Source organism: Phascolarctos cinereus, unplaced genomic scaffold (assembly GCF_003287225.1).
Source record: "Phascolarctos cinereus isolate Bilbo 61053 unplaced genomic scaffold, phaCin_HiC Scaffold_4;HRSCAF=312, whole genome shotgun sequence".
In the NCBI taxonomy this organism is placed as follows: domain Eukaryota; kingdom Metazoa; phylum Chordata; class Mammalia; order Diprotodontia; family Phascolarctidae; genus Phascolarctos; species Phascolarctos cinereus.
In genome coordinates, this window is record NW_027555847.1 from 675,407,920 (window position 1) to 675,422,118 (window position 14,199).

General features: G+C 39.0%; 1 protein-coding gene across 5 annotated transcripts in view; it reads right to left on the reverse strand.

Annotated features, from left to right (window-relative positions):
- The window catches only part of DOT1L (DOT1 like histone lysine methyltransferase), a 114,989-nt gene that overhangs the window by 79,820 nt on the left and 20,970 nt on the right, over positions 1–14,199 (reverse strand). For 4 of the 5 annotated variants that reach the window (XM_021009103.2, XM_021009102.2, XM_021009098.2 and 1 more), the window contains exons 2-3: positions 9,930–9,973; positions 1,590–1,664 (exon numbers count right to left, since the gene is read on the reverse strand). In XM_021009103.2, coding sequence (XP_020864762.1) covers positions 1,590–1,664; positions 9,930–9,973 — 119 coding nt within the window. The remainder of the gene's footprint in view (positions 1–1,589; positions 1,665–9,929; positions 9,974–14,199) is intronic. The other variant, XM_021009100.2, reaches the window with a different exon arrangement.

Genomic DNA, 14,199 nt, shown 5'->3' on the forward strand with positions numbered 1-14,199 from the left:
TACATTTACTTCTATCTATCTCTACCTTGCTTTCAAATTGACTTCTGGCAAAACTGCTTAGCTGCTTTACATGTTGTACCTGTGTAAGTAACACTGTCTAAATCCCATAATAACATAAACCTTCCAGAGCCTGCAGGAAACAAATCATACCTCCTTTCTGGACCAAATAAATTTCCTCCTAAAAACTATTTCTAAAACCCCAGATTTGGGGACTTGCTCTCGCAAATGACACAGCAGAGCAATCCAGTGCAAAAATAGGAGGCCTGGCTCTATCCGCTTAATAGAGGTCACCACACTCCAGCTGTCACCAAACTGGATTTGAATTCAGACCTTCCTGAATCCAGGCCTGGTACTTCATCTGTTGGATCACCTATCTGCCCATGCATTTACTAAGCCCTTACTATGTTCTAGACCCTGTGCTACTGCCACTCATTGGAGGTACATTCTGAGAGAAACTGAGTCTACTACTACTTGCTCTGATGGATTTCAAGCCTTAGGACCTACATCCAAATAAAACACGGCTCTGATCCCTAAAGTTCAGTTCTGTCTGACCCTTCGTGACCTCATGAGCCTGTCAATACTGTCCATGGGATTTTCCTGGCAAAGACACTGCAGGGGTTTGCCATTTCTTTCTCCAATGGATGAAAGCAAACAGGTTAAGTGACTTGTCCAGGGTTACGCAGCTAGTAAGTGCCTGAGGCCAAAGTGATATTAAGGTCTCCCTGACTCTAATCCCTGTATCTTCTGTATGTGACTCCTTTGTGGGATTTCCTGACCTTCACCACTCAGAGAAGGCTGGACTTACATGATCTCTCGAAGGTTCCTGCCAGGTCTAAATTTTAACTAGCAGCAAGGAAGACAGGATATGGAAAAAGGAGTCAGGAAAACCTGACAATGACACTTGCTGACCACAGGCACTTCCTTTCTTAACATCTGAGCCTCTGTTTCCTCATCTGTAACATGTGAATAATAAAATCTGGAGGACCCTCCCCACAGGGTTGTTGTATCTGAGACTCAAGAGGTAATAAATACAAGGTACTTGGCAAGCTCATGAGCACTATATATATGCCATTTATTATTACCCTATGATCCTCCTCCCAGCGTGGTTGTAAGAAAAGTCCTCTGGAAATCATTAAGGACTTTAGACACGTGAAAAGTTAGTGTTCTCACAGGTTAAAGTTTTTCTGGCATCTGGTGGTGGCAGCAGCACCACAAAAGCAACTGCTTACCCAATGCGAGAAGTTCCTTCTAAAAAGGGGTTTCTGGGGTGATGCTTCCAGAAGACTCAGAGCCAGATCAAACCCCACTTCTGGCCACCACCCATTGGGAGATGCTGACTATTGTTGCTGAGTAATTCCCATAGATAACAGGTCACTCACTAGGTCATTTCCAGTTATGTCCTTAATCTGTCCACCTCTGCCAGTCTTTCTTTTACCCATCTCCTACCCAAAGAATGTCAGAGACACAAAGATAAGGAGAGCTGCCCCTGCCCTGGAAGCATCCATGGATAACTCATTACAGGCTGCTGTGGCACAAAGCACTCAGTCCGTCCTCAATGTGCAGTGGAAAACATAGATCATGCAGCTTACCTTTTGGTATCATAGTCAATTAAAACATAATTTTCCATGGCAAGCTTGAGATCCGGTATTTCTTCGCAGACCCATCTGAAGCACAAAAGAAGCCAGAGTAAGCAGAGTATATATATTACACATCATGCCTTGTAGAGGGAAGCTTTGATTATTTCAGGAAAGAACAGCAAGCAAAGTGCCTAACAATTCAGCCCAAGTCCTGTCTGACAAATTTACAGTAAGATAAGGATCTGCTATGCTGGTAAACTTGGCTGGTTTTGTTTCCCACTTCTTTCTCCTTTTGGAAAACAAACTATCGGGGCAGCTAGGTGGCAAAGTGCATACGGCACCGGCCCTGGAGTCAAGAGGACCTGAGCTCATATCCAGCCTCCGACACATAACACTTACTAGCTGTGTGGGCAAGTCACTTAACTCCAACTGCCTCACCAAAAAATAAATAAATACATAAATAATGAAAAAAAATTATTATGAAGGAGGGCTCTCTAGAACTAGAAGAGGGAAAAGAGGGAAATCTAGGTAATGTAAAAGCAAAAGGCAGTAATAAAAATCTATTAAGAAAACATGAACTTAATAGGTGAGGAAGGGGTGGGGTGAGAATTTGGAACTCAAAATTTTTTAATGTTAAAATAAGTGGGGCAACTAGGTGGCATAGTGGATAGAGCACCGGCCCTGGAGTCAGGAGGACCTGAATTCAAATTTGGCCTCAGACACATAACAGTTACTAGCTGTGCGACCCTGGTCTCAAGCCACTTAACATCAGTGCCTAGCCGCCACTGCCCTCCCCCCAAGTAATAAAATTTGAAAACAAAGGAAAAACACGAGGATGAGGACTACTTAAAATATATACCTGCAGAATCACTGGCATGGACATTCTGGACCAAATAAGTGTGTTCATGTTACATTAATAACACCATTTATAGCTTAGCAACTTTGATACATGGGTTGCTATAGCTAAAAGAACAATCATCTAAAAGTTAAATTTAAGGTAATTCGACTCTACTTAGCTAGGCTGGTTACTGGAAACCAGCAAAGCTCAAGGTCAGTCAATGGAAAGATAAGGACAAGCTTTCCACACAATAAATAAGAGAACCTAAATGGGTTATAATTAGGAAGTGGCAAATACGCTGAGTTCCCACGAGATCATAAAGACACTTAAGTAGAGGCAATAAGTCTGTCAATGCAACATTTGAAGGATTACTATGTGCCAAGGCATTTGGGTGGACAGGAAGACAGTGGGGGGGGGGGGGACGACTTTTTCCAAAGGGCTAAAACTAATTAATTAGTAGGACTTGAAAATTATAATGTAAGAGACATACCAATCTCCTACTCTAATCCCTGACTGGGACAAGGGCAAGCAAAAGGAATAAGGATAAAAAAAATGAAGGGGACTTAAGAAAGCTATAATTAGGAAAACAGAGATGACTCAAAGAGCTACACCAGGAAGGGGGAGAGTAAGGAGTAAATGGTAGAAATTAATTCAGTGTAAGTAATTTGCTCCATTTCTTTTTTGTCAGCAAAAAAGCAAAGATACTGTTTCTTTAGGGCAAGGGCTCAAATGAGCGGGACACTGACTGCTAAGAAAGCATTTGCAATCCTTTAAACCTCCAAGTCAGGAAAAACCACAGAGAAAATCTAATGTGTTCATGTTATCTTAGGCACCATGTCTATTGACATCAATTATCAGTGCAAATATGAGTTACTTATAACTTATGATAAACTGAACACACTCAAAGAATCCATTAGAAGGTGTCTGAAAGTTGACAAATCAATATTTGCTCTTAGGAAATGTTAGTCAGAGATTCAAGGACTGGGCCTGTATCCTAAGGACGTTACTGAAAGCCAGAATAGGTATGTACATAATCTTCCCAGCAGCATCATTTGTGATAAAAGACAGGAAACAATTTTGTGTCCAATGAATACAGAATTGCTGAACAAATCATGGCACATGAATGAAATAAAGCAACGGGAATAGCAAATATAAAAAATCCTAAGAAACAGGGAAACTTATGAAGTGATAGAGACTGAATTAAACGATGAGAGAAGTGACTACAATGCTATAAATTCTAAGACAACATGGAGCAGCAACAAAGCTCTAGTCAGTTACAGCACTCAATTTTAGTATCATACCCTGAAAGTTAGACACAGTCCTCCATTCTGTCAACAGACAGTAACTGTTACCAGGAGAATATATCTTCTAAGAGAGTGTGGGTGTAAGTTGGAAAGGAGCACTTGAGATAAGCATAGTAAATATATGTGCCTAAAGAAAAAATTCATTAGTCAATAAAAGGAGTTTACCCTTTTAAAACATCAAATCAAGATGCTGAGACTTTTGGGGGAAAAAAATGTCATTTTGTTGACAAGGCACATGTCAGTTTTTTAAACTATGAGAATCCTGATTTGCTAAGATATAGTTAATTTTTTCTCCCACACAAATTTCAGTTTTCTATAATTATTTCAAAACAGCTACTAGTCCTAATGATTTTTTAAGCAAGCCCCAAGATATTGGTAGAAGGATGGTAAAATGTGATGCCAAAAAAACCTAAATACCACAGCAATTTACAAAATGTTCTTAAGAGTATCTATATGGGGCAACTAGGTGGCACAGTGAATAAAGCTCTGGCCTTGGAGTCAGGAAGACCTCAGACACTTGACACTTCCTAGCTGTGTGACCCTGGGCAAGTAAGTCACTAATCCCGACTACCTTACCAAAAAGAAAAAAAAGAAAAAAAAAAGAATATTTATACAATGAAGACTTCTAAATCTTAAATATCACTGTAAAACTTTTAAATTTTCTTTTACTATGAACTTGACAAAACACAAACATTTCCACATGTAGGGAACTGAAAATGAGTATAAACAGCCAGAAAGAAACAATTCAGATATTAAGGAGACACAGTCAGGACTACACAGGACTTAGTAGCTTCAACATTAAAGGATCTGAGAGCTTGGAATGTGATATTCTTGAACACAAAGGAGCTTAGATTACAAGCAAAAATCAACTACTCAGCAAAACCGTGCATGATCTTTCAGGGGAAAAGATCGACATTCAATGAAATAGGGGACTTTCAAACTTTCCTGATAAGAAGACCAGAACTGAACAGAAAATCTGATCTTCAAATACAAGACTCAAAAGAAGCATAAAAAGGTAAACAGGAAGGAAAAAAAAACATGTTATTCAATAAGGTTAACTGTTTACATTCCTACACAGGAAGATGATACTTTTAACTCTTGAGAACTCTATCTCTATTAGGGCAGTTAGAAGGAGTACACACCAACAGAGGGTCTGGGTATTAGTTGACTGATGTGATGATAGGAAAAAAAATTAAGGGATGAAAAAAAGGACTGTACTGGGAGAAGAGGAAAGCAAAAGAGTAAACTATATCACATGAAGAAGTCCAAAAGGGAAGAGGGGGCTGATAGAAGGAAGGGCAGGTTGAGGGAGATGGTGGTCAGAAGCAAAACACTGGTAAGGAGGGGCAGGGTGAAAAGAGAGAGAAAAGTATAATGAGTGGGGAAAAAGGACAGAAGGATATACACAGTAAGCATAACTGAATGTGAATGGAATGAACTCTCCCATAAAACGCATGAGGATAGCAGAGTGGATTAAAACCAGAATCCTACAATATGTTGTTTAGAAGAAACACATTTTAAGCAGAGAAATACACACGGAGTAAAGGCAAAAGGCTGGAGCAGAATATATTACGCTTCAGCCAAAGTAAAAACACTAGAGAGCATAGGAATAAATGGAGTTTTCCTTAAAATGATAAGTAACATATCTAAAACCATCAGCAAGTATTACATGTAATGGGGATAAGCTAAAAGCTTTCCCAACAAGATAAGGGGTGAAACAAGGAGGCCCATTATCCCCACTATTATTTAATATTGTGCTAGAAATGTTAGCTTTAGCAATAAGAAAAGGAAATTGAAAGAATTAGAATAGGCAATGAAGAAATAAAACTCACTCTGCAGATGCTATGATGGTATACTCGAGAATCCTAGAGAATCAACTAAAAAACTACTTGAATTAACAACTTTAACAAAATTACAGGATACAAAATAAGCCCACATAAATCATTAGCATTCCTATATATTACCCAGCAGCAATAGATAGAAAGAGAATTCTATTCAAAATAACTGTAGACAATATAAAATATTTGGGGGTTTGCCTGCCAAGATAAACCCAGGAGCTATATACAAAACACTTTTCACACAAAGTTAGATCTAAACAATTGAAAAAATAACAATTGCTTATGGGTATGTTGAACTAATATAATAAAAATGACAGTTTTACCTAAATTGTGCCATACCAAAACTACCAAAAATTTATTTTATAGAGCTAGAAAAAAATTATAACAAAACTCATCTGGAAGAACAAAAGATTAAGAATATCAAGGAATTAATGAAAAAAAAAATGCAAGGGACAGTGGCCTAGCTGTACCAGGTCTAAAACTGTATTCTGTATCAGCAATCATCAAAATCACTTGGTACTGGCTAAGAAATAGAGTGCTGGATCAGTGGAATAGGTACACAAGAAACAGCAGTAAACGACTGCAGTAATTTGTTTGATAAATCCAGAGGTTCCAGCTTCTGGGTTAAGAACTCACTATTTGACAAAAATCTACCTCCTCTCCAAGTGGCTAGGCAATCTCTAAGCCTCAAAAATTCTGGTCCACAATAATAGGTTTCCTCACCTGGCAGCTCCCTTACCACTGAGATCTCCAGTCCAGCCCTTATTTAACAAAGGAAGCGTACATGAGGGAAAAGGGAAAATTACTAGATCAAACTCACAGCACAACTTACTGGGGAAAAACCAGCAACCACCGAGGCCAAAGATTTGCTTCCACCCAGCAGCACAAAGCTGTAATTGACTTGCTGTTCAATCAGATTTAATGTGCCTCAGTTTACCACAAAAGGGAAATTGTAATACCTATGCTACATACACTTCTCCAGTGTCATGGAGAAGACAAAATGAGGTGACACATATTACAGTGCTCTGCAACTGTAACCCACAATACAATCCAAGCTTCCCATGAAGCAGGCTGAAGCAGGCTGCAAGGGCTCTACTCCCCTCTGCCTCTATTTACACAAACAAGAAAAATCTGTATGTAGATTAAAGAAAGCAGAGGATTCATGACCACAGAACTTCTGCAACTTCTGGTAGGCCAGAAGACACGCACATATGGCATTTATCAACACTAAGACTCTCAGCACGTTAAGAGCTGGTGGGGAAGACAGAGAGATGAGTGAACCACCTCCATGCTTTCTGAAGCGCAGATTTATTTCTTCTCTACACAGCATTACGGAGCTACCAGTTCCAAGAAACCAGGCTACAGAGCAGTAAACAAGCCGCTCCCTTCATGAAGGTTCAGCACAGTGGTCATCTTGAAGCCCACCTCCCCTCTCTGCGCAGGCCACCTTGCTACTAGGCTTCACTTTGATACGTTATAGTTAACGGTCACCTTTAATTTATTAGTGTGAAAAATCAGTGAGGGGCCAACGAAAAAGACCAAGCGGACTGAAAATGTGCCATATATCAAGTCATACACAAAGCAGTAACCAAAACTATTTAGTAGTGTTTAAAAAATAAAAAGGTGCTTAATCAAATAAATTAGGTAAAAAAGACCAAGAAGCAATCATAGTAGCAGTGTGAGAGAAATTAGGCTTAGATCAACTTCTTAAAACCATATACCAAAAATTCCAAAGATACATGCCCTAAATATAGTCATGTCGTATTTTCTTTTATTTTTTAACAGGTACTTTTCCTAATAACTATGGCAAAAGGGAGAATTCTGAACAATGAATAGAGATTATTAGTAAATAAAAATCTAAAAGCTTTTACAAATAAGCAACATCATAGTAAAGAATTAGAAGCACAATTAAGAGGGGTGGCTAGGTGGTACGGAGGACAGTGCACGATCTCTGGAGTCAGGAGGATCTGAATTCAAATTTGACCCCAGACATTTGACACTTACTAGCTATGTGACTCTGGACAAGTCACAACCTGGTGGCATCACAAAGGAAAAAAAAAAGTGGGGCAGCTAGGTGGCGCAGTGGATAGAGCATTGGCCTTGGATTCAGGAGGACCCGAGTTCAAATGCTCCCTCAGACACATAACACTCACTAGCTGTGTGACCCTGGGCAAGTCACTTAACCCCATTGCCTAGCCAAAAAAAAAAAAATTGCCATATATTTCCTTACATCAAGAGCTATTCTCCCACAATAAGTGCTATAAGGATTTCAAAGAAACACAATCATCAATAACCATACAAAAAAATACTTGAAATCACTAATCAGAGAAACAAAAATTTAAGTAACTGAGGTTATAGTACCTCATATCAAACAGGTGAAGATGACAAACAAGGAAGATGTTAACTGAACAAGGCCACAGACAGGCATACTACCAGGGAAGTGTGAAAACAATTTTGGAAAGTAATTTAGAACCACACTTAGAAAAATCACTTTACTGACCCAGAAATACCAAGTGTGGTCATCTACCTGTGGTCAAAGACAATCTCCACAGCAGTATCTGCTGTGGTAGTGAAGAACTGGAAATAAAATAGGTGTCCATTAATTAGGAAAAGACTGAACAAAATGGTACATGAATGTAAAAGAATACTGTTGCAAAAACTTATGAGGTGATAGAGAAGAAAATGAGCAGAACACAGAGCAATGATCAACAGTAACCAATGCTGACTGGAAGGTGGATGACAAAGCTTGCCTCTCACCTGGAAGAAGTACACTTTTTAAACACGGTCGAAGGATGCATCTGTTTTGCTTCATTATGTTTATTACAGAAGCCTCTCTTGTAACAAAGGTGTAGAAGAGAGAGCTTCTATTGGGGGAGTGGGGTATAGTACTAATACAGAAGGAAAAAAAAGGAAAATATTACATTTTAAAACAAAGGGACAAAAACAGGGCAATTCTTTGCCTCCCCAACAGAATATAATCTCCTTCAGAATGGCCACTGTTTCATTCTTTACAAATGTATGGCCAGTGTATGTAACACAGGGCCTGAAGGAGAAATGCTTGTTGATTGATACTACCTTGTTAAGTTTAATATGTACTTTAAAAAAAAAAGCTGTACATAACACAAGTACACAATTTCATATACAATCTTTTTGTTCAGCAAAAGCAATTCAGTACATAGACACAATGCAAACTCCTACAGAGTAAGGTAATGGGCAAGGTGTGATGGAACACGTGCCCGTCATCCTTGCTACTAAGGAAGCTAAAGATGGTGGACCACCTGAGTTATAAGCTGTACTAGGGCTTTAGTTGATTAGATGCCCACACCACTATGGTGAGCCCCAGGACGCAAGAGGTCCCAGGAAGCAGGCTACCTAAGAACAGATGAAAAGACCTAGGTCAGCAATGGAGCAGCTAAAGGCTTCCATGCCAATCAGAAGCGGAGTTGGGGTCACCAAAGGCCATTGCACTTTCAGACTGAGTGAGATAGGGAAACAGTCTACACCACCACACACATCACACCCCCCCCCAAAAAAAGGTAAAGAAATGTATAGCAGAAACAATATTGATAGCTCAGGTACAGTTTTGTCCTATTTCAGATGGCAATTATTTGTGCCCCCTCTAAAATCTAGTGGGTACAACATATAGAGCAAGAAAACTACAGCTCAAAACAGAAAATAATCACATGGCCATAGCACTGTCTCCTGAGGGATGCCTGTGTTTTTTCTGTTGTGTCCATGACTTTTGACAGAAAGTGATACTATGGAAACCAACATGATTGTTTAAAAGAAACACTATTCTGCCCACATCTTTTTCTTATTCTTACTATGTACCCTCTTCTCCCCAACTTTCTGTAATAAAATATCTGCTAAGGTACATTCCAGTAATTATGGCCACGCCCATGCTTAGTAACAAGCGGCCCAAGACACCTTTTGACTATACCAACTCCACTGCTATAGTCTTGAACAAGCCCAAGAGAAAGTTCAACAAACAGAGGAGCCTAAAGGTTTTCTAACAGTAAACAGGGAGGGAAAAAATTTTTAAAGCAGGACTATGGAAAGACAGGGAGAAAGAGTCGATCCCATAAGGAACTAAGATGTTTAAATGGAAGTATCTACAAATGTAGATTAGGTTAACTTGACAGTAATCTAGCTTTCTTTTTTTAAACATCTCTCTGCCAGTATGAAATGAAGCCAAATGTATTACGCAATAATCTGAATCAGCTATCTGTGAGTAAGCATAGAGAGTCAGCAGAGCTTGGGGTCATAAAAATGTGATTAACTCATCACTGTGTAAACAGATTCCTCTTCATACGTATCCTGACATGAGAGGAAAAACATAGATTTTCCAACAGATAGAATACTAAATGCTTACCGAATGGTCTCAATGATTTCATGAGCAGCATCATGATGTTTGTCCTACAAGGGGGGAAAAAAAAAAAGGATCATTTTATTCAACCATCTTTTACCATGAGACTGACAGTCTTTAAAGTGGATTAACAGAAGAAAGTATGCCAGAGAAAAGTACTGCCTGTCCCACCAACGTGCCCATCTTAAGTTATAATGACTATTATTATTATTAGCAATGTGCACCTGCTGTCTGGCACCTCACCCAAATCAAATGGCTTTTTCCTTTATTTTTCTTACTTGCTCCAGCAGAGCTGAATATCTCTGAAAATCTTCCCTTTTTAGTTTTTTTCTTGCTTCTGTATCACTCCCCTAATCTTGATCCTCTTCCTATCTTTCTAACTGCCACTTGTAACTCCTTCTCTAGTTCTTCCTCTTCCCAAGGAATAAATCCCAGGACTCACCAAGGTTCCATGTCCATGGCTCTGCTCCCATTACTTTACATTCATTTCCTGTCTGGTGTGTTCTCTCAGGCTCTGTCACCCAAATCTACACCTCCAGCTCTGACTACACCTGCAAACTTAAGTTCCATATGTAACCTGCCTTGATAGTTCCAAGTGGTTGCTTTATTACATGCCCATGGGTCCAGGAGTTCATCCATCCCTCTCTTCTTTTCCTCAAACAAACCAGGATTTCTGGAAATCCATCAATGATCCCAACATTCTCTCACACGAAATACATTCTCTTAAGACAAATCTTAAGATTCCTCTTTAGTTTTTCCTTCTTCCTCCAGATCCAAAGCAATGATAAGGACTAGTGGTGCTTGCTGGATTTGTCTCTGGCTTCCTTGCCAAATTCTCACTGCCACCACCTCAATTCAGAACCTTGACACATCATGCCTAGATAAGGCAGTGTGAGTTAGTAAAAAGAATGGTGGATTTGGAGTCAAGGAACCTGGGTTCAAAGCCTGATTCTGCCACTTATTACTACAGCAAGTGACTTATCTTGTCAGTTTCATCATCTATAAAATGGTCTGGAATCAGAAAGACACAAGCTCAAATCTGGCCTCAGACATTTATAGCTTTGTGACCCTGAATAAGTCACTTAACCTGTTTGCTTCAGTTTACTCATATGTAAAATGGGGATAACAGAAGCACCTACCTCCAAAGGTTAATGTAAGGATCAAATGAGATACCTACCTGTAAAAGGCATAACACAGTGCCTGGCATATAATCAACACTATATGAATGTCCACTATTATTATCCATGAACAAAGACTCTCATGTGAAACTAAGGTATTTTTGCTAGCATCATGCACTAATAATAATAACAGCTAGCCTGTAACAGTGCTTAAATTTTGCAAAAGGGGCAGCTAGGCGGCGCAGTGGATAGAGCACCAGCCTTGGAGTCAGGAGGACCTGAGTTCAAATGTGACCTCAGACACATAATACCTGCTGTGTGACCCTGGGCAAGTCACTTAACCCCACTGCCTAGCCAAAAAAAAAAAAAGAAAAAAGAAAAATAAAGTTTGCAAAGAACTTTACATATGTTGTGTCGTTTTATTGGCACAACCCTGTGAAACAGATGCTATTATCCCATCCCCATTTTACAAATAAGGAAACTGAAACTGAGAGATAAAATGTCTTGTCCAGTCACTCAGTAAGTGCCAGAGTCAGAATTCAAACTTAGGTCTTCCAACTCCAAATCTAACATTCCATCCACTGGACTACCTAGCTGCCTCATGTCCAAGATAAACAAGTCAAGAATTTCCTATTGATGGTAAAGCTCTACAAATGCTTCAGTCACAGGACACTGAATTACCTGCAAAGACCAAAAGCTCCCACAATGAAATCCACAATAACGCATTAAAAAAATCAATCTAATAAAAGAACAAAGTAGATAATATCTTACCCAGATGACAAACAGCCTGTCAAATTAGTCTTATCAATAAGTGTATTTAGAACCAACACTGCAGATGAACACGATCTTAGGTGCCCACATTTGAATAAAAGATAAACAGATCAGGTTGGAACGCATTTAGGAAATGGATGCTTTCAACAATTCCAAACTATTCATTGTTGCAAAGCTCTTGTTGATACTATTAATATGGTTACAAAGACTAGAAAACTATGATCTCAGAAGAATTATAACCACAGAAAACCCAAAGGGCAATGAAAAGACCCAAGGTGAGCAAAGCTGGCCATGCTGATGTCAAAGGAAACACGCACGTGGACAAGGAGATAGAATACCATATCATGACAGAGGATAATGACAGCTCAGAGATGAAGAGATATAGAGATGTTCAGGCTGACAGATGGACCTATACACAAAAGTATGAAAGCAAACCCCAAAACCCAGCAGCATTCCAACATCCCAAAGATACTAAAAGAACAAGAGCTGTGGTTTCAGGCAGTTTCAGAAGAAATCAAAGATATCAAGAGTCACATTAAAAAAATGTTCTAGGGGCACCTAGGTGGTGCAGTGGATAGAGCACTAGCCCTGGAATCAGGAGGACCTGAGTTCAAAACCAGCCTCAGACACATAACACTCACTAGCTGTGTGACTCTGGGCAAGTCACTTAACCCCAATTGCCTCACAAAAAAAATAAAAAATAAAACAAACCAAAAAAATATCGTAAATCATTGCTGATTAGAGAAATACAAATTTTAAAAACTCTGAGGTACCACCTCACGCCTATCAGATTGGCTAATATGACAGAAAAGGGAAATGACAAATGCTGGAGGGGATGTGGAAAAATTGAGACATTAATACATTGCTGGTGGAGTTGTGAACTGATCCAACCATTCTATACAGCAATTTGGAACTATGGCCAAAGGGCTATCAAACCTCTTTAACCCAACAATATCACTACTAGATCTTTATCCCATAGAGATCAAAGAAAAAGGGAAAAGATCTATATGTACCAAAAATATTTATAGCAGCTTTTCTGTGATGGCAAAAAATTGGAAATTGAGGGGATGCCCATCAATCGGGGAATGGCTGAACAAGCTGTGATATATATGATTGTTGACAGAATACTATGGTACTATAAGAAATGACAAACAGGATGCTTTCAGAAAAATCTGGGAAGATATATTAACTGTTGACTGGTAAAAAGTGAAGTGAGCAGAACCAGGAGAACATTGCACAGTCAACAGCAATATTGTAATGATGACCCACTGTGAAAGACCTGGCTACTCCAATCAATACAATGATACAAGGCAGTTTCAAAGGAATCATGATTTAAAAAAAAAAAAAAAGCTGCCTGCCTCCAGAGAGAAAACTGATACAACTGAGGCACTTTCTCTATTTTCTTTTTCTTTTTTTTTGGGGGGGGGGAGGCTCAACATGGCTAATACAAAAATGTTTGGCATAACTTCACATGAATAATTGATTTGGTATTGCTTGCCTTCTCAATGAGTGGGGGAGGGATTGAGAGGAGGGAGAGAATATTACTCGAAACCAAAAAATAAATGAATAATAAAGGGGGTGGAGGATGCCTTCCCCCTAGAGAGACTGTCCCAGAATAAGACACAGGAGACCAGTCACTAGTTTTTCAATCCAGCCCTTCTTTGGAATATAAAAGCCTACCCTATGAAAAAGGTTTTCTTACAGTTATGATACATAACAGCATACAAGAATTAATCTTGTATCAGATCAATGAAGGCCACAGCTTTACTTAAAAGGCAAAAAAATAGGGCAGCAAGGTGGGGCAGTGAATAGAGCACCAGCCCTGAAGTCAGAAAGACCTGAGTTCAAATCAGGCCTCAGACTAAACACTTGAAACTTACTAGCTGCGTGACCCTGGACAAGTCACTTAACCCCAACTGCCTGAATGAATGAATGAATGAATAGATGAATGAATGAATAAACGGCAAAAAAAATTAAGCTCTGGACCTACACTCTGAAAAGGGTTCACCTTTCCCAGCCTAAGAAAACAGACTACAGAGTTTCTGATTCCACCCAGTCTTGTGTAATCAAACAATTCTAACCTTGTATCTCAAGCAAAGCACTTCCAGCACCTAATAAGTGAAATCCAAACATCCATCAAATGGTTATTTCAGGCCAAGGTTGCCTGTGAAGTAGGCAGGGAAATTATTAACTCTTATTATAAATTATACATTTTAAGTACATAATATATAATATATGATATTATATATCATATAATATATAAATTTTAAAATATTATATAAAATTCTATATTATAAATTATTATAAAATTACAAATTATAAATATTAATTACTTCCCCCAGGCTATACCCGGACCTTGCCTAAAGTCATACTGTAGTACAAAATAG